Source organism: Rattus norvegicus, chromosome 20 (assembly GCF_036323735.1).
Source record: "Rattus norvegicus strain BN/NHsdMcwi chromosome 20, GRCr8, whole genome shotgun sequence".
Lineage (NCBI taxonomy): Eukaryota > Metazoa > Chordata > Mammalia > Rodentia > Muridae > Rattus > Rattus norvegicus.
The window spans coordinates 55,370,339-55,390,879 of NC_086038.1; the positions used below are offsets into that span (position 1 = coordinate 55,370,339).

Below are 20,541 nucleotides of genomic sequence, written 5' to 3' on the forward strand. Positions count from 1 at the left end.
GAATATTGACGCAGAAATACTCAATAAAATTCTTGCAAACCGAATCCAACAACACATCAAAACGATCATCCACCATGATCAAGTAGGCTTCATCCCAGCGATGCAGGGATGGTTTAATATACGGAAAACCATCAATGTAATCCACCATATAAACAAACTCGAGGATAACAACCACATGGTCATTTCATTAGATGCTGAGAAAGCATTTGACAAAATTCAACACCCCTTCATGATAAAAGTCCTGGAAAAAATCAGGAATTCAAAGCTCATATCTAAACATAGTAAAAAGCAATAAACAGCAAACCAGTAGCTAACATCAAACTAAATGGAGAGAAACTTGAAGCAATCCCACTAAAATCAGGGACTAGACAAGGCTGCCCACTCTCTCCCTACTTATTCAATATAGTTCTTGAAGTTCTAGCCAGAGCAATCAGACAACAAAAGGAGGTCAAGGGGATACAAATTGGAAAGTAAGAAATCAAAATATCACTGTTTGCAGATAATAAGATAGTGTACTTAAGTGACTCCAAAAGTTCCACCAGAGAACTACTTAACCTGATAAACAACCTCATGCTAATTTCTTAATCCCAACTTTGCTTCATAAAAGAGAAAAGATTGCTAGGGCTGTCAGAGGACAGCCATGCTAGGTGCCTGTCTATGAACACATTGTAGCATCAATAATGGGTCAGCCCTTCGTGCACCCCCATGAGAGGGATTCCAGTTTGAGCCAGTCACTGGAAAACCTTGAGAGGCCCTACCAGCAGCTGACCAAGACAGATGCAGATACTTATACCCAACCTTTGGACTGAAGTTGGGGACCTCTATGGAGGAATTAGGGGAAGAATTGAAGGAGTTGAAGGGGAGGTTGACCCCATAGGAAGACCAGCAGTCTTAACTAACCCAGACCCCTGCAAGATCCCAGAGTCTGCACCACCAACCAGGAGCATACAAGGGCTGGTCTGAGATACCCCTGGCACATACACAGCAGAGAACTTCCTGGACTCAGGACTGGCCTCAGTGAGAGAAGATACACCTAATCCTTGAAAGACTTGAGGCCATAGGGAAGGGGGATACCCAGGGATGGGGGACACCCTCTTAGAGCAAGGAGTAGGGAGAATGGTTTGAGGAACTAGGTAGGGGGTGTGGGGAGCTGGAATGTAAATAAAGATTAAAGCTTGGCTGCAAATTTGCATTTCATCTTCAGTTTTATTGGTGCATTTTATATACAGTGATGTATTCGTAAAGGCCTTATCACCCACACGTATAATGTTCTTCTATCTTTCAGATATATCTTTACCCTGTATCTCATGAGTGACTGTTACCTCGGCCTAGACCAGCAGTATGACATCTTTCTCAATGTCACAAAAGCAGACATCTCCACCCAGATCAACACAGAAGTCCCTGATGTCTCAACTGACTTGGCATAATATTGTGACCCAAACAGGCCATTGAACCAAGGAGCTGAGTCTCGGCTGCTCAGTCATGTGGACAAGCTGAATTATTTGGTGTCTGCCTTGGCAAAATCAACTTCAAACCTAAAAACAACTAGGAAATTGACAGCAGCCACAGTGTTGATTCCAGCTACATTAGCCTGGACTGCTGCCTTTTGTAACAGATTTGTGGGTTTCTTTACATGTAAGATAAGTAAGCTCTAGTATCATTTTTAAGTCGTGTACATTGGAGTGATAGTTATGGATTATCAAACTTTGCATCTCATGATGTACTGTTTACATGAATACCAGCTACTCTTTTTTTCTAAAGAAAATTACATTGTGATGTGACGGGTTAAAAGTTTAAGCAACTTAAAATATATAATTCTATGACGTGATACAAAGTTGATCTTATTAGCAAAATTCATACTTTGGTTTGATCACATATAAAAATAGCTTCACAGATTTCTTATAAATCATAGTAATATATGATATGAAATTATATTGCAGAGATCAATGACTTTTCAAAGATCATACACTGATCTTGGAAAATGTGAACACTGTAACTGGTGGAAATAAAATATATAGAGTGCTCCTTCCAGACAAGCTACTCTCTTTTTTCTCACGTTACTGCCCCATTATATCCTCTGTTTTTCTTACCACTTTTAATGACCAAGAATTTTGACAGTATTTAAAATTACACAAATCCTAATTTTTAGAATTTGGCCTACAACTTCAAAGTGTTTGGTGTTGATGTTGTTGTTCTTTAAGAAAACATACAATGATGAAACATTTGAGTGATCTGTCTTACAAATTAGAGGTTTCCTTTTTTTTAAGTTTACTCTTTGGTGGTTCCTGCATGTATAACATACATCCTGCTCACATTCAGTCCTCAGTCCTTTCACATGCCTGCCACTGCCATCACCCTCCTTGCCTGCTGTCCTTATTCTGCTTTCTTACCATGTTGTTTGTGAATGCACTGAATGTGCCCCGGGCTGTCTAGATGAGCATGGGTTAGGGTTAGCCCCAAGAGCATGAGAACTCAACAGTGACTCCCTCTTGCCCGGCCTCAACAGCCTTCCCTGGGAAGGGCTAGGGCTCTGGGTCCTCCTCCATCCATGACTGAGTGTGGATACATGCAGTCTCGTGCGTGCAGCCTGTGAGTTCATGGTCATGATGGCCCCACCATTCCTTGGAGATAATGTCACAGCCCTTCTTCTCATGATCTAGCGCTTAGATTTGTCTGCCTCCTCTTCCATAATGACCCCTGTAAAGCATAGGGGTGATATAATTGCCCCAGTTAAAACTAAATCCTCAACAGTTACTTCTTAGTATGTTGATTAACCATGAGCCTTAGAAAAGAATCACTGTTAAAAAAAAAACAAAAACAAGAGCTGCTTCATGAGTGCTGAAAGCAGCACTTGTCTATAGGCATAAACATAAGAATTTAGGAAACAGTTTCATACAAGTCCACTTAACAAACAATAGTAGTAATTGTAGTAATTTCTCTAGAGAGCCTAGACCATGGACTTTTGACCAGCTGATGGTACGAGGCATGAATTCCCTCAGTCCTCAGTCGACCTGTGATACAAACAGAAAGCCATTGGTTACCTCCTAAAAGTTATGCCACTGTTGTACCAGTGGGTATGTTTTACCCGGCAGGTAAGTATTATAGTACACAAGATACACCACTGGATGGCACCACTGATGTCTACTCCACATCTGGCTGCATAGCACCTTCCAACATTGTGAAAGCTAGTAAGCAGGGAGGAAACTTCCAGGTCAGTTTCAGCTTCATTTTTCTATGTGCTACAACCATGATATGTGATGTCTTCAGCAATGGGATTTTACCTTCAAGTTCTGATCCACAACCAAGGGCAAGGGCTATAGCACATTTAGGGGGCTTTTGGATCTTCTTGATAAACAAGTCAGAGAGAAATATCCTGTACTCAGCACTGTATTTGATTACCTTTGGTTTCTGTAGTTAGCATTATATCCAATAGTTCCAGTGAAAGAATGCTGCATAGGGAGTTAATAGAGTGGTTTTTTGAGTACCCATAGTTCCCTTCATCTAAGAACATCTGTTACTAAGGGCATTTTGAAAAGGCCATATGGAATCTATTATACTATGGGCACTTCCTAAAATATATACTTAGGCAAATATAAAGAGGTTTAATAAAGTTACAGTACAACAGAGAAACAACACACATCCCATTAGTCACCTCATGCTAGCAAATAACCCCAGTACTGGGAACGAGTTGCCTCTTGTTGAGTTGTTGGTCAATGGAGCCCTGTATATTCACAAGCATAACAGGATTACAGGATATTACCAATCTTGGCTACCCTCGAGAACTTGCAGAAGATACCATATTTACATCACAAAATATAAAGAAATCAAACTGTTACTCACCTGAAAGCTTCATTCCTACTGGGTTGTATTTGTTGTACTAGAAGGTGCAATGGTCACTACAGTGGGAAATGACAACCATCATCTCACCCAGCTGTGAACCCTGCAAACTACAACAGTGAGTACCCTGACAAGATACTGCTGGTGCAATAGTGGCCCAAATGTTATGGGAGTAACCAACCCCTTTCTGATTTGAGATCCACTCCATGAGATGACACCCATACCTGGTGCTAATAATGGGGCCAAGGCCCAGTAGCTAGATAAGTCATAGGCCCCGGAGGAGAACCAAGTGCTATTATTCTGCTACACAGACATACTATTAAAATGTTTTCTAATAACTTACTGCTATACCCATAGATCAGTGCATTTTTCAACCCTCAACAGACAAATGTCTACTTGCAGTAAATAACAACTAATACAGAATTCTTATTCAACTGGCCAACAGGCAGAGAATAAGAAACTGGAGTAGAGCTGAAGAGATAGATGGCTTAGCGCTTAAGAGTATGTATTATTCTTGCAGAGAACATGAGATCAGTTGCCTCTGGTAACGCATGCACGTGCATAAACACAGTGCACACGCACACACGTGCACAAACAATGCTAAAGTTTTAAAGAGATTGTAGGGCTGGAGAGACAGCTCAGCGGTTAAGAACACTGGCTGCTCTTCCAGAGGTCCTGAGTTCAATTCCCGCAACCACATGGTGGCTCACACCCATCTGGAGTGAGGTCTGAAGCCTTCTTCTGGCATGTAGGTATACATACAGCTAGAGCAATCCTCCACATAAAATAAGTAAATATTTTTTTAAAAAAAAAGAAAGATTGTGGAGTGCTCACCCCTATATACATAGCACACCCCTCAAAGCTCAGTGACCTTCATGGAAGAGAAAAGGAAGAGACTAGGAGGTGGTGGTGGTCAGTAACATCAGGGAGACCTTTTCAGACACTACTATAGAGCAGTTGCACATATGAACTTACAGTGATTATGACAACATACACAAAAAAGACCTGTGAAATCACAGCAAAGGAAGGGAAAGTGGGCACAAAATCCATGCCTAGTTAATATGTTATTGGTATTTGATTGTTTATAGGAAGAGTTTTTTTCAATGGTGACACCTCTTGTAAGTCAGTCATGTTCTGATCCAGGAACACTCTCAAGTTGGATATACAAACTAGACTCATTGAGAGGGTCACTCAAAGTTAGGAGGGATGAGAGGATAGTTGTAGAAGGAATTGAGGGCAGGGTGAATATGTTCAAAATACATTGTATGCAATTCAAAAAATGAAAATACTGCTTAAAAAATTTTTTGAAGAAGGCTTAGATTGCAAGAAATAAGAACCTGAGTAGCCAATAAAACAGAAGCACTGAATGAATAAATTGTGGCCCTGGTATGCTGACCACACTCCAGGGAAAGACCACATATCCAAAAATTTGCATAAATTTGTCTTTAAGCATTAAAAATAACTTTTTAAAAGGACACAGAGTTGGGTGGGTAGGGAAGTGGGGTGGATCTGGGAAGAGTTTGGGGAGGAGACAGAATATGATATTTTTCTGGAAAAGGGATAAAACAATCTGAGAGCTAATATTTTTTATATTTTTTTCCATTTTGTGGGATGTTTATGTTTTTAAATGAAATAGAATTATATCAGTTTCCTTCCTCCCCTTTCTACCTCTAACCCATCCCAGCTACCTTCATTCAAACCCCTTCCAGTCCATTCCCCCTCTTGTCGATAACCTTTTCCTCCTTATTATTGTTACACACATGTGTATTGGTTGTGTGTGAATGGTTTCAAAAATGACCACTGCTTTGGAAATTGTGTCAAGGAAAAGAATAACTCTGGCTTCTCTCACTAACTATCCAAACTGTCACCAGCAGTGAACCAGCAATGACAGGTGCTAGTTTAGCACCACTGTAACAAATACCATCACAATTTAAGATGAAGAAATGTTTGTTTTGGCTGGTGGTTTCAGAGTTCCCAGTCTATGGTAAGCTGGCTCCATTATTTAGTTAGAGCCGAGCTGCCTACATCATAGCAGTCAGGAATTAGAGAGCAACAAACTAGAAGAGGCCAGGACGAGGTACCTTCACTCTATGGCCCTTCAAGCCTAGTACTTGGGATCCACCTCCTCAGCCTCCCAAGAAGCTGGGGTTACATTAAATCCTTCATAGTCATCCCTGAAAATACTTTCACAGATGCACTCAGTCATGGCAGGATTAACCATCACAGTGAATCTAGAGCGCACTAAGTTGGCTCAATGGACTTCTTTTAGAAAATTCACAGCATTTCTGCCTGAAACCTTCACTTCTGTACACACAGGCATATGCACCCTTAGCACTATAGTACAATTGTGATCATCAATCTCACCTTACTGTAAATCCTGTGATCTACAACAACCAACCTAGAAAATTATGCCCAGTGATGTGATAGTGGTACCAATGTTTTGAGAGTAACCAACCACTTTCTGATTCAATTAAAGCTCACTCCATATGATGGACTTTATGCCTAGTACTATTAACTGGACCAAAAACTCATGGCTACATAGGTCATGGCTTCTAGAAGAAAACACACTATTATTATTTTGCTAAATGGATAATAATAAACTGTGTCCTTTATATCCATTGACACAGCCCTTATGAGAGATGCTTCTTTTTGCAGTAGATGGCAGTTAATGGAGACTCAGAGAGAATGAGAGACTTTGAAGTATTCAACTCAAAATATATGGTATTTTCTGTATCTTATCCCCTCCTCCCTAAATTCATGGATCTTTCATAAGATGGGGAGAAAAGATTGTAAGAAATAGAGGGAGTAGGTGTCTAACAAAATAGTATTTGTTAGACGTACAGAGCTATTGTACTTACTACCTCAAAAGGAAGTGTGGTTGAATGCACAAGCCCTACAGAAGATGAAGCATAGACTAGGGATGGACTCAAAGTCCCCACTTTAGCTCAAGGATCGGTGATTGATGGCTGCTAGGAGAGGAAAGTTAGTTTTCTCCAAGGATGTAGACCTTGAGAAGCTACCTGGGCTTCAATAGATTGTCCTACATCATTAGAACACTTAGATACAGAACACTGGAACACTTAAAAACAGGAGAGCTGGAGCATTATATATAAGGAACACTAAGTTAGCTCGATTGATTTATTTTAGAAAAGTCACATAAAATTAGGAGGGGAAAGTGGTAGGGAAAATAGGAATGGAGAGAAGAGCTAGGTGTGGATTTATCACATTATATGTATATAAAATTCTGAGACAATAAAGAAAAGTGGAATTATTTTTCTTGTGACTTATGAATTGATACCAAAGACTTCAGTAAAGAGATGTTCTAAAAAGCATTCTTGGTAGCACATCAGCACTTATCCAAAGCTGAAAAGAGTCTATGAATCTAGGTTTATGGCTGCCTTTTGTAACATTGTACATATGGGTAATTTAAAAAAAACTGAGAAGAGTAGAGTGGTAAAAATAAAATTATTTCAAATGTGATTATCATTTTGTCTACCATTTAAGTTTTTAATATATTTTTGAATTGATTTTTATATGTGGTGATAGATAAGGTCTCACTTCATACTACACATGGACATCCATTTTCCAGCACTATTTGTCCAGTTAAATGGTGGGGAGCAGATTTGAATGTTCTTTTGCACAGAACTGTACTAAGGAAATAGTACTGAACTGAGTGTAAAAGAAGGTTTTTTAGTTTTCTTTCAGAGGGAAATAATGAATGTGCGTGGGAATAGACATAAGTTCAGCATGCTGCCTAATCAATATGTATAGTAATTCTATGTAGATTAAAACATTTTTAAAATATAAATGGCTTAAATTACACAAGAGGAGATTTTGAGAGAATCGGAAAAGACAAATCGTGTTATCCTTTAAAACTATTGCACAGAAAGAAAGCTACCAGTGGACATCTTCATTATCAAATATTTCTTTTCTTTTCACAAGAGTTCAGTACAGACTGAAAACCAATCATCACATACTTCTAGAAATAAATGGATATTGCCTCAAAGTGTTTAATAGACATTCTAACAAAGAATGCTGGTAATTTCAATTGAGCTTTCAAATAAGCTCTTGAAACTGTAAGAACAGTCTAATTATGAGCAGGCTACCAGGAACGCATATTTTTACCATCTGCTACTTTAACACATTACTATTAGCACCAGTTATGTCTGCTCTTACTAGTACACTTTCCACAGAGATTGAAAAGGAGCAGGTACACATTGTGAAGAAAAGCTGTGTGCACTTTTTTTACATATTTTTATTTTTTATTAACTTGAGTATTTCTTATATACATTTTGAGTGTTATTCCCTTTCCCAGTTTCCAGGCAAACATCCCCCTAATCCCTCCCCCTCTCATTCTTTATGGGTGTTTCCTCTCCCCATCCTCCCCCCATTGCTGCTCTCCCCCCAACAATCTAGTTCACTGGGAGTTCAGTCTTAGCAGGACCCAGGGCTTCCCCTTCCACTGGTGCTCTTACTAGGATATTCATTGCTACCTATGAGGTCAGAGTCCAGGGTCAGTCCATGTATAGTCTTTAGGTAGTGGCTTGGTCCCTGGAAGCTCTGGTTGCTTGGCATTGTTTTTTTACATATTTTTATTTGTTTATTTGCTGTGTATAGGTGGTTTGCCTGCATGTGTGTGTGCACCATATGCATGCTCAGTGCCTGGGGAAGCCTGAAAAGATCTCTTATCACTGGAGTTACGTATCTGTGAGCTGCCTTGTAGGCACTGGGAATGGATCCTATGTTCTCTGAAGGAGCTGTGCACCTAACTGCTGAGCCATCTCTCCAGCACTATTTTATTCCTTCTTGAATGAACTCTTTGTACAGAGTGATTTTTCCTTCTCAACGAAAACTTACAATTTGGGTGTAGTACCTCACATGTGGGAGTGTGAGTTGGTCATTAGAACATTCTGGGTGTGCTTCCTGGGGCATGCTTTGTTCAGGTGTTAGGGACAGAACACCCAGACACTGAGCATTCTGGGTTCTGAGGACAAACATGCCACGGGCTATTTCATACCAACCACTAAGGAAGCAGAACAAAATCTGACAATAAGACCACAGGTGACCACATTGGGTGAGCATGTAAATCATAATGTATGTTACAACAGAGTTAAATAAAGTGATTTAATCACATGTTATAATCTCCTTTAAAGCATTTCTGTACATCCAATATTGCAAGCAGTACCAAAAACATCTGAGGACTTCCAACATTGTTTAAGCAGAAAAGTCAATTTAAGTTTATGCATTTTTTTAAATGCTGCCTTTAAAAGCAAGATTTGGAGCTGGCACAATGGATCAGTAGGTAAAGGAACTTGTCACCAAGCCTGATGATCTATCATTCCTGGAACTCACATGATGAAATGAAAGGATTCTAAAAGTTGTGCCTTGACCTCCACATGTGCATCTTGGTACACACGTGTTCACACATGTACACACACACACACACACACACACACACACGCACACTAAATAATCAAGTATTTGATGTCTCATCAAAAATAGCTATTTTACACTATTTTATCCAATTTCTGAAACCTGATTTTAATTAATAAATAGTAAAGATAAAATTTGCCCCTAGCTTCTAATATAGGGGTGTTCTTAACAGAAACAAAGAGAATAATATAGATATCTTAGGCAAACCTCAACCTTATTTTCTGATCTTTTGAAAAACACATTTCTTTAAAAAACACATTACACTACAAGTAGTCTTCAGAGAAACTGAAACATTGAAGATATCAACAAACTAAAGAACAATCTCCACGGACAGTCCCAGTTCCTGTAATATACCACAGTGATAATGCTGTCCATCTGGTAAAATGCTAAAATTCTTAAACTGCAAATCTGCTGCTGTTTGCAGCAATGTAGCCTGGAGAGACTGGGTCTGGATTGATTGTTACTCTTCATGCTGAGAATGATTGTATTCCCATCGTCTGTTGTGCTGCATCTTCTAACTCAGCTTTCTCATCTTTTCTCTTTCCCCACTGTGTTAATTATTTTTGGAGGCTTGATCTCATCTCCAAACAATATATTAGAAATGCTCATGAGGATGCATTGCATAAATATTGAATGGTTCAAGACATTTTTGAGGTCACTCAAACAGAATTTAAGTAAGTTAATTTGAGTAAGATTTTATTGAAGAAATCCAAGGACAAACCTCCCATATTTAAAATAACTAAATGTTTACAGATGTGGAATTTGCATGCACATTCCAATAAATTTGTGAATCAGCAATCAGAACACTGGAGAGTAGCTAAGAAGAGAATCCAGAAAGATGGCCCCAGTAACGGTCATAATAATTTTAAAATGAGAGAAATTCCTCAAGACAAAAATGTTTTAATAAAATCAGGTAAACATGGCATAACAATGATGAAGTGTTAAGATAAAAAGGGAATATAAAGTACAGCCAAACTGTAATTACATGTTTTATGAATTCAGCAGACGAGAAAATGAGATCTACTCCACCTGATAAACAAAAGTGGCAACTGTAATTAAAATCAAATATCCTATATTGAACTTAAAGTCATTGGATTTGAAAACAAAGATACACACAATAAAATTTAAAAGTCTTCATGAAAATTGAAACAAAAACATTTTTGTTCTTAGCCCTTTGAGGGTTTTTTTTTTTCGTCTTTTTTTATTTATTCACTTTATATCCCCATCACTGCCCTGCCTCCCAGCACACACACACACACACACACACACACACACACACACACACACAGTCACTTCCTCCACCCCTTTTTCCTCAGAGAGAATGGAAGACCCAGCTATTCAGCTATACCACTCCTGGGCATATACCCAAAAGATGCCCCATTACACCACAGGGACAAATAAGATCAAGGCAATAAAATATTCACCAGCTACCCACACAAGCAAAAATAAACATTGCAACATTCAGTTCTTCTAGATCATTACACCAATTAATATTGGAAACACACTTCAATAACCTAAAATACTGGTTCTCAAAGGCATTATCTGCAGTCTTATTTAAATATCTTCTATTGAAGCATACTCCCTTACTTTTTTTCCTGACATGGCCCATCCTCTAAACTAAGTCAGATCAGGCTATCAGAGGATAAGTATGGCCAGCATTCCAGACACATGCTGAAAAGTTAACTGACGATTCACCAGGCAGTAATTCCAGCACTCTGGAGGAAGAGGCAGATTAATCTATATGAGTTCAGGGCCAGCCTGGTCTATAGAGAGAGTTCTAGGACAGCCAGGGTTACACAGAGAAACCTTGTCTCAAAAAGCAAAAACAAGGAAACAAATGGGTACCAGTGACTCAGTGGTCTCCTTGCAACATCGAAGTAGCAAATACAGTGGTATTCAAGCAAAACAGCACACTGAGGAATCAAAGCTCCTGGCCCACCTGTTGGCACCTTTGCACTTGGACCTCACTTTTAGAGCTCACAGGAAATAGCTGAAAGGATTTTTAAGTATTTGCATTTTGCTAACTCCTTTTTTAATGAACTGTTTCAAGCCTACCAAAGTACACTTTTGTCCTGCTTCAGAAATGTATCGAATTGAAACATCTTGGATAGCTGCAGTGTCCCTGCTCTCAATTCTCCCCTCTGATTCCATTTCAGTAGCCTGAACTGTTATCTTTCATGTGTATGTTTATATTGTTCATGATTTTACTTCACAATTTATGTCATGGTTCACACAGTTTCCACATATACTATAAGCAACTCAGTCGAGTACACACAATCATAAAGAATGAAATTATGGTATTTACAGGAAAGAAATGAAGACCAGACTATGCAAAATAAAGACTCATATAATCAAAACTTCTCTTGAATACGGAATCTAGCTATTATGAAAATAAAAATGAAGAGGAAGCAATGAGGCATGGGAGAGAGGGAACGCGAGATGGAAAAAGGAGAAGGCGGATAACAGTGAAGGATAGCAAAAGAAGGATGGTCAAAAGGCAGATGAACGAGGAAGGCAGAAGCACGTCATCTGAAATGTTAAAACGTCACGATGAAATCTGTTAATCAGTATAATATGCATGAATCAAAAAGAAGGGGGAGAATTATATGGAGGAGGAAGATACTGTGTTCTGGTTTCGGTAAGCAGCTGCAGGGCAGTGGACCTTACCAGGAAACTTGGAAAGGCTGAGTGGGTCTGTGACTCTGGTACCCAGGCACCGGCCTGGGATGACAGACTTTTCTCCCTGCTCCCACACTCCCCACGTTGGTCACTTATCCCAGAACAGAGTTTTCCATGCTAATGAGGTATCTACAGGCCCTGAGGGTTTAGCCAATAAGCTTCCCTTCCCTGACAGTCTTTGCTGCAAAAGGCATCTAATCGCTGTTCCACTCTAAGAAGGTGATATGCACCCATTTTCCTCGATGAGCAATCAATAGTTTGGAACCAACGACTGTCTCTTCCATCAACAACCGTCATGGGGAGCATGGAAAAGGCCTTTGCCTACAAAGCTATTACATAAGTCTCCCGCAGAAGGCCTCTCTTCACTCCCAGAAAGCTGCCAATAAACTAAGGACAGTCACAAACGAGCTAAGCCAGACTAACCCCTTCCCGTGGCACCTGGCTCATAGACCCAGTGGCAGCTGGATGTCCAAGAGTGTGGGAGCTCCGGGACCCGACCTTGTGGAAAGCCCATGGACCCCCGACCCTTCATTCCTGACTCCTCTGTATGATTTTCCTGCAGCAACTGGATGCCCAGGAACTTAGGAACCCCAGCTTCGGCCTCTCACGTCTTAGACTGTTTTCTCCCCTCCCCCTGTATCAGCACTTTGCTAGAGCCCAGCACCCTACAGCAACAGCACAGGGTAAATGCAGTCTAGCGTTCTATTATGTCTGCCCCACGGCCTAGCAACAGTGCGAAACCCAGACCCACGGGCATCTTCTATGTTGTCTTCTAGTATATCTGTCTTCACCCATAGGGTATTCATTTCTTTTGGTGTCAGCTGGACTTAGAGATCATGTCTAGTGGATAGACTGTAATATAGTGTCACATCTAAGATCAGATAATTAAGGGGGTATGATGTCCGTATTTGGTACTGTCTCTTATTCATTCTTAGAGTAATCACTTATGAGCAAGCTAACAACTGTGCCATGCTCAGTCCTAAAGCAGCCCTATGCAGGTAGACCTTATCAGCCATCAGCAGAATTTGGAAGTAGCTTCATCAATGATCTTGAGCCAGAATGATCCAACCAGACCACTCTTGGATACCTGACCAACGGAAATTACAAGATAACTAATGCGTATTATGCTATGTTGTTGTGTGGGGGGATATTTTATTTCACAAACATAGATAACTAAATACATAAGTGTCTTGCACAATTATAAACATTTTTTGTGCATATTATATCACTAACACAACTTTAGTGGGGTTTTTTTGTCAGTATGACTATATCACGGTTTATTCAGTTTCAAATTGATGGGTTTTTCTGCTACTTCACTACAAATAACTGCCACAACAAATATTTTTCCTACTATATAAACTTTTTAATTTCAAAAAAATTCAGTCCCCAAGGTAGAATTAAAAAGAGGCAAACCATATGTACAACAATGCCAAGCAACCAGAGCTTCCAGGGACTAAGCCACTACCTAAAGATTATACATGGACTGACCCTGGACTCTGACCTCATAGGTAGCAATGAATATCCTAGTAAGAGCACCAGTGGAAGGGGAACTGCTAAGACTGAACCCCCAGTGAACTAGATTGTTGGGGGGAGGGCGGCAATGGGGGAAGGGTTGGGAGGGGAACACCCATAAGGAAGGGGAGGGGGGAGGGGGATGTTTGCCCAGAAACCGGGAAAGGGAATAACACTCGAAATGTATATAAGAAATACTCAAGTTAATAAAAAAAAAAAGAGGCAAACATATAAGGTTTTGCTTAGACTAGTAAAGTGTGGTTTTATTGGTTTTGGTTTTGATGTGGGGTTTGTACCTTGAGCCTTGAAGATGTTAAACCAATGTTCACTGTGCCACTGAGCTACGCACCCAGCCCCAATTTTGAAGACAATCTATCATGATAAAACTGTGGATTTCACTACAGAAGTGAATCTCTATAGCTGACACAATTATAAAACTAGTCAGCATCGTCTCATGAATTTTCCCTGAATGCATTAGTCGAGCTAGTTAGCATGCTTCCATGACTGCAAACACTGCACATTGATTTGACTGCAAAATGTGCTGCTCCTTTTATAGCTCAGCAAGAGGTTTCCTCCCAAAAGGGTTCTCTAGAAACAGAGCCCTCTCCCACCTACCCACACCCATTTACCCTACATTCCTACCCAGCAGTACTAGGCTCTGCCCAAAGACGCAGAATGGAGCTACCAGTCTGTCTGGGACTCGTTGTAAACCTTGAAAGAAATTAAAATAGGCCCTGTGTTATCACTCCTGACAAAGCAGAGCTGGTTAAAATGTCATCATGAATTAACTAGCATGTGTGCATGCTTTGTGATATGAGAGAGGTTTTAAAAGGTTCTCTTCTATTTTTGACTTACAGACTTTAAAGGCTGACATTAAAACTTGTTCTTCTCTTAGGGTACATTTGGTAAAACGATATTCCTTTGGGGGAGTAGACTTGGTTACTCATATTAGTCATTATTTATGTTTTTTTCTATTTCTTATCTCATAATGTCAGGAAAAGAAAATCAAATGAGTTATTACCTTCTCATTTTAGCTTAGACATAGAAGCTCCAATATCATCACCACTGTCACTGAATATAAAAGTGCTAAATAAAGAAAAGTTGGTTTTAATTAGACATGCAAATGACTATTTCTGGTGCATACTCAGATGGGAGTGAGATGTCACCTCTATTTAAAGGGATCTGACTCCTGCCCAAACACATCAGGAAACATTTCACCACAATTAACACTTATTCAAGAAAAAAAACACATAAAGTTTCTTTATTATTTGAATCACCTTAGAAGCGACCTATATCTTTCTCAGTATGTGCATATAAACATAAAGGGGCGATAAATGATGGGTGGTAGATAGACTGATAGATAGATGACAGGAAAATCTTATGTGCATCAGCAGAGTAATATACGAAGTGCAGTCTTCAACTGAAATTGAACTAAGCAGATACTTCAGAAAACACAACAAAGGTCAGTCGTGGAAAGCCTCCGTGATCCTTCTCTGCGACGCTTCCACAGGCACATGCGTATTGTCAGCACAGCCTACACAGCCAGAGTCTCTGTTGGGACTTCTGTGGTCCAGCTCACCACACACATAAGAAGTGCTTGAAAAAGATCTGTGGGATATATGCAAACTTAATAACAGTAAACTTAGGCATTAAAGCGTACAAAAGAACAGAGGGAACGAAAGCTTTCTCGAGCACACATTATTTTCATTGTCCCATCTTCTCTTAAAAGGGTCGTTTGAGGGGTCTCCAGTGAAGGTCAGCAGAACAAAGTGAGGTTATAGAATATCCTTCCTGCCTGTCGTTAGGCAGATAAATGTCTTCCTGGGGCAGGAAAGTTGATAGGAAAAAGAGCAAAGTAGGGCCAGAATCTTGGAAATTAAAGGTGTTTTTCAGGCAATGAGTCCAGCAGTAAAAGTCTGTTCCTGATATCTAACAGACCCTGCTGGGGAATATTTTTACAGCCTCCACCCCAAACTTCAATTCCTTTAGCAATATGTTCCCTGCTAAATGTGTGTTGTCTAAAGAACCCAATGCTCTCTATAGACTAATTCTGCAGGGCTATATACAAAAGTTTTATGAGCAGTGACTTCGGAAGAGTGGACTGGAGGGAGAGACTTAATGCTTAACACTGCAAGATTTGATTTTTCGGTTTGTTAACTTATGCCTACACAGTACTTTTCCAATTAAGTAGTTACAAATGAGGGTGAAATAAAAAAAGATGCAAGAAGTCATAATCTGTTGAAAAAACCACAAGAGAAGTTTTCTAAGTTTAAAAAAAATCACATATATATATATGTGTATATATATATGTGTGTGTGTATATATATACATATATATATATGAATCTTTATTGGTGCTATAGATGACTGTGATCCTGAGAATAAAATCCTGATCCTCTGCATGAGCAGTAAGTGCTCCTAACCACTGAACTCCCCCCCCCCTCTCTCCAGCCCATAAAGTAATAACACAGCTGATTAGCTGTGCAAAATTAGGCCATTTGGGTGAGCTCTGGTCCAATGTAACTGGTGTTCATTCTCCTTGCAAAAGACATGGACACACTTAGAGGGAGTATTTAAAGACACACAAAGATGATGTCATGTGAACAAGGAGGCTAAGCCTAGATCTGTGTTGGGATCACTAGTCAGAGAACACATGGTACTACATAAACCTGGAATGGGAAAAGGAGTCCCCCCCGCCGCCCCCCGCCATGGGAAAGAAAGCATAGTACCCTCCCCTGGTCCTTGATTCCAGGCTTTTAACTACTGCAGAACTTGGGGACAATAATTTCCAGTAGTTCTAAATCATCCATGTGTCATATATGCTTTGATAGAAGCCACAGAAAACTAATTGAGTTCTCCCTTCTGTCTTATGGGTGTCACAGACCCTCATCTGCCTCCAGGGTTCGGAACCCACGATCTCTGCCTCAGCATTGATGCTTGCCCATCTGCCTTGATCTCACTTGGTTTTAAGCTTCTTTGGGACTGTAACAGCTACTTCAGAGACTTGCATCCAGGGTTTGTTGGGAAGTGAATGAAAGATCTCAGTGATCACTGAATTGAAACCACAAAGCCACGAAGTTTGCAGAGAAAGAAGGCTCTGGGAGAAGTAGATGGTCTCATTCTTCAAGACTTTATTATAAAGCCAACAGAACATATTTAAGTCACTAATGATTTGGAAGAAATAAGAAGTTAGAAATAAAAGGCCATTTCTCTTGAAATCATAAGAACATATATTAATACAATTATGATTCATTCAAAGTGAAGGAATAAAGAAAAAATTACCTAATAAGAGGTTAGTTCCAAATTAGGATCAGACTCTGGGATTTGCTGGGTGTAATTTTCCACTGCAGATTGTTGTCAGGTTGACCTTGGCTGGCATTAAGGACACGGGCTTGAAAGCACATCTTTCTTCTGCCAGCATGTCCCCATAAAACACCAATGCCTTCCACAGACCATTATTCAGTCTGTCTTCTCCCCTGTTCTCCTACTCCCCACTGTTGTTAGTTCTAGGGAATCTTCTTCAGGAGATGTTTACACACATGGCACTCACGGGAATCAGAAAGAATACAGGACTTGGAATCAGACAGGCCTGTAAGAAGGACAGCATCAGTGCATCTTACTGCCTTTGTGGCTCTGTCGGGTGAATCCTTGCTTATAGTAAAATGGCATCTTCTTTCTTGGGTGTACAAAGCAACTGCTCATGCACACGATTACTTACAGCTTTGATTCCCGTCAGCAGTGTAGGACTGACACTCCTCCCCTCTCTGTACTCAGATTCCTGGAGAAGCTAAGTAAATCTCCTAAAAACCTGCAACAAACTTACAGTGATTTCAAAATATTGACCCAGAGTGTCCATCCCAGTACACTGAGCTTAAAGAGAAGCCGCTTAGGACTTAACAAGTAGAAACTGACGCTTTCATAAATGCAACATCAAACTTACCAGTTGTTCATGCTTTCATGGTTTCTGTCCTTTGAGACCCAAATAGCCTTCTTTGTTCTGTTATCTTTAACAAAACATATAAAGAGACTGTGTAAATACTATTTACTTCCATGAAACTATCTACTGATACTTACCCTCCCATCTTGATGCCTCCTCCTTCATCAAAATATCCTGAAATCCAAGATCTTCTCTTCTCTCCTCTCCTCTCTTCCTCTTCCTCTTCCTCTCTTCCTCTCTTCCTCTCTCTCTCTCTCTCTCTCTCTCTCTCTCCCCCCCCCGTGTGTGTGTGTGTGTGTGTGTGTGTGTGTGTGTGTGTGTGTGTGTGTGTGTGTGTGTGTTATTGAACTGGTGATTTCACAATGGGGGGCAAGAATCAGAGTTTTGCACAGTAATTTCATCTACACTGATTGGTTTACCATATGAATTGGAAATCTGTGGAAAAGTTCTGTAAATGTGCACCAAGAAACTGAGCGACCTAAACCAGAACTTTGGAAAAATTCAGGACCTTGAAATTTTTCCAGTGATTTTAGAAATGTCAGTGTGACTTTTAGAGACAGAACAACATTGATATGGTGGAGATGAAGAATAGGAAGAAGTGTTTAGAGTTGAAATCAGTGATTATATTACTGTGATTAGTATTGGTATGAGAAAACATCTTCAAAAAACAATTCATAAACTCTCATATAATTCATACTTTCCTTTTTTCTTCTAGAACTTGTCATCTCCATTTGCCCCTAAATACACCCTTCCCTCCAAGACAGACAAATGCTATCAAGAAAATTATTTCAATACCCTTGATACCTCAGCAATTTTGCTGCCCAAACAAGACCTGAACAAAAATGATACTAAATAAATAACATGCAATCTGGAAAGGGAAATCTCCTGAAACCCCACCCCCAGACAAAAAAATACAAGCAACTAAGGAATGCTCAGAGAGCAAGAATCAGACTTCCCTAGAGATTAGCCACCTAACTGTTTATCCAATTCAGAGTGGCCAAGCCTGAAATCATATTCTTACAAGCAGCACAAAATGGGTTTAGCAGTCATATTTATATATGTAAGCGTTTGTGTGTATGCAATGATATAATTAAAGAAAAATTTTAAAATAAATTTTTAATTGAATTAAAAACCCATAACATAATTTCAAGCTAGGGGTGGTGCACTTGGAAGGCAAAAGCAAGGGGATCACAATTTTAAGGCCAGACTAACCTATGTAGCAAGACTTTGGGTCAAAAATAAAGAAAATATTGATGTGATTGAAAGGGAGGAAGGAAAAAAGCCATTAAATTCTCTAAAATCGGGGCTAGAGAAATGGCTCAATTGATTAAGGGTGTATGCTACTCTTCTGTTCTTCCAGAGGACATGAGTTTGGTTCCCTATACCCATGTTAGGTGGCTCACGACCACCTGTAACTCTAGGTCCAGAATATCCAATGCCTTTTCCTGGCTCCCATTGGCAACTGCTCACAAGTGGTATACATGAAAACACACACAGAGACACATGCACACACATGCACACATCCACACACGTACACACACACACACATGCAAAATAAAAATAAATGCGGATTATGGAAGATATGAAGAAAACCTTCAAGGAACTCAATTTTTTCTTGGTCATTGATTGTAGTCATAGCAAGGGATTTGAAGTCTTTCTATAAAAATGAAAGAGCTAAAAGTAGCTTTCAGTATGCCTTTCCCCTTGTGTCTTAAAGAGAATTGTATACATGTCAACAACATTCCTTTAATTAAAAATGGCTTTCCTGATTCTGATGGATGAGGAAGAAATCTCACTTTAAAACACAGTGGCTACTGTCTTCATGGCTGCTCTTTCCTTTAGAGCATTTGTTCCCACTGGCTGCTCTTCTTCCCATGGTCCACTGTTTTCTACGTGTTTTTAAAATCACCTTTCTTGAGTCTCCTCTGAACCTCAAGTGAATTTCTCTCCAATAGTAGCATATTTTTATTCTTCAAGGGAGAAGATGATGTCTAGAATGTCAAGCCAAGTTAAAAACAAAACACTTGCGTTAAAAATAAAATGAGACTGACGTCTCTTAGTAATTTGTTTTGAACTTACTTCCAAAGGAGAGCTTGGAAAGGATTTTTTTCCTCAATAGCAGCTTCCCTGGAATAATTGCCTTCCCAAGGAGGGTGTTTGTTTGGTGATGTAAAAGTCACTCTTTTCTCTATGAGCCGAATTCTCACTCCTCCACTCACACTTTCCACACCATTTTAATTAGACACTCGTAACTGATGCTACTCCTGCCCCATCGCCTGAGATCAGCGATTTGTTTCTTTTCTAGTGTGGAAAGTTGGTCTCTCTTCGTGTTTATGCAGCCAATTAGCTGGCTGGGGGCACTTCTGAATAGCCTTGTAGACCTACTCTTTGGTTTACACTGTCTTCTGGCATTCATAAACTGTTGAGATTAGTACTAAGTTGTTGCTTTCCTGTGTTTTCTGAGGCCAGTAGCTTGTGTAGGTTAGCCGGGCCCCCTTTAGTTTTGTCTACTTTCGGAGCTCATTAGGAGACTTTTGCTTACTTCCCGAGAGCCCAACCACCAGGGCGACCAAGTGATGAGCTCTGCAAGTGCTGAAAAGCAAACTCTTCTCCCATGCATGCTTCTGCGTCCAGTTCTGCAGCGCCATCTCAATGATTTGCCTCCCTGTCATCCCACCCAGAGGGTTTAATCACACAGAGAAAACAGCACAGGAGCACCCTCTGCTCCACCAAGGTCTCAGCAGGCTGAAGGGATCCCGGCTAAGTGTTTGGGAACACACTGGAGTTACCCAGGCTACCAGAGATGCCTGAAGGACAGTGGTCAGCTGTCCTAACCCCATCTGAAACTAGCCAAGCTAAAACAGGGTGTGTGTTCCCTTGGGCTCCATCACAGGGGGTGCCATAGGAGGAGCCTCAGGCATCTTAGAAAACTCTTGTTGAGACAAGAACCAACTGTCTTTGAGTCTTTGGATGGCAGCTACTGGCAATAAGAGTTCCTGCTCCTCTTCTGACCCAGCCCAATATTTAAGGGTTGAGGATCAGAACGTTTTGGTCTCTGGACAAGAAGAATGGAGGACTCGACACTGGCCTACTACTAATGTGAGTGTTTATCTTTGTCACAGTTACCTGGAGATTTGTATTGAC

General features: G+C 40.1%; 1 protein-coding gene across 10 annotated transcripts in view; it reads left to right on the forward strand.

Moving 5' to 3' along the window:
* Positions 1–2,036, forward strand: part of Ascc3 (activating signal cointegrator 1 complex subunit 3) — a 282,945-nt gene extending 280,909 nt beyond the window's left edge. For 9 of the 10 annotated variants that reach the window (XM_063279181.1, XM_063279180.1, XM_006256602.5 and 6 more), the window contains one exon: positions 1,286–2,033. In XM_063279181.1, coding sequence (XP_063135251.1) covers positions 1,286–1,427 — 142 coding nt within the window. In that variant the 3' untranslated portion in view covers positions 1,428–2,033. Of the gene's footprint in view, positions 1–1,285 lie in introns of all 10 variants that reach the window. The other variant, NM_001277057.1, reaches the window with a different exon arrangement.
* The last annotated feature ends 18,505 nt before the right edge of the window (positions 2,037–20,541 follow it).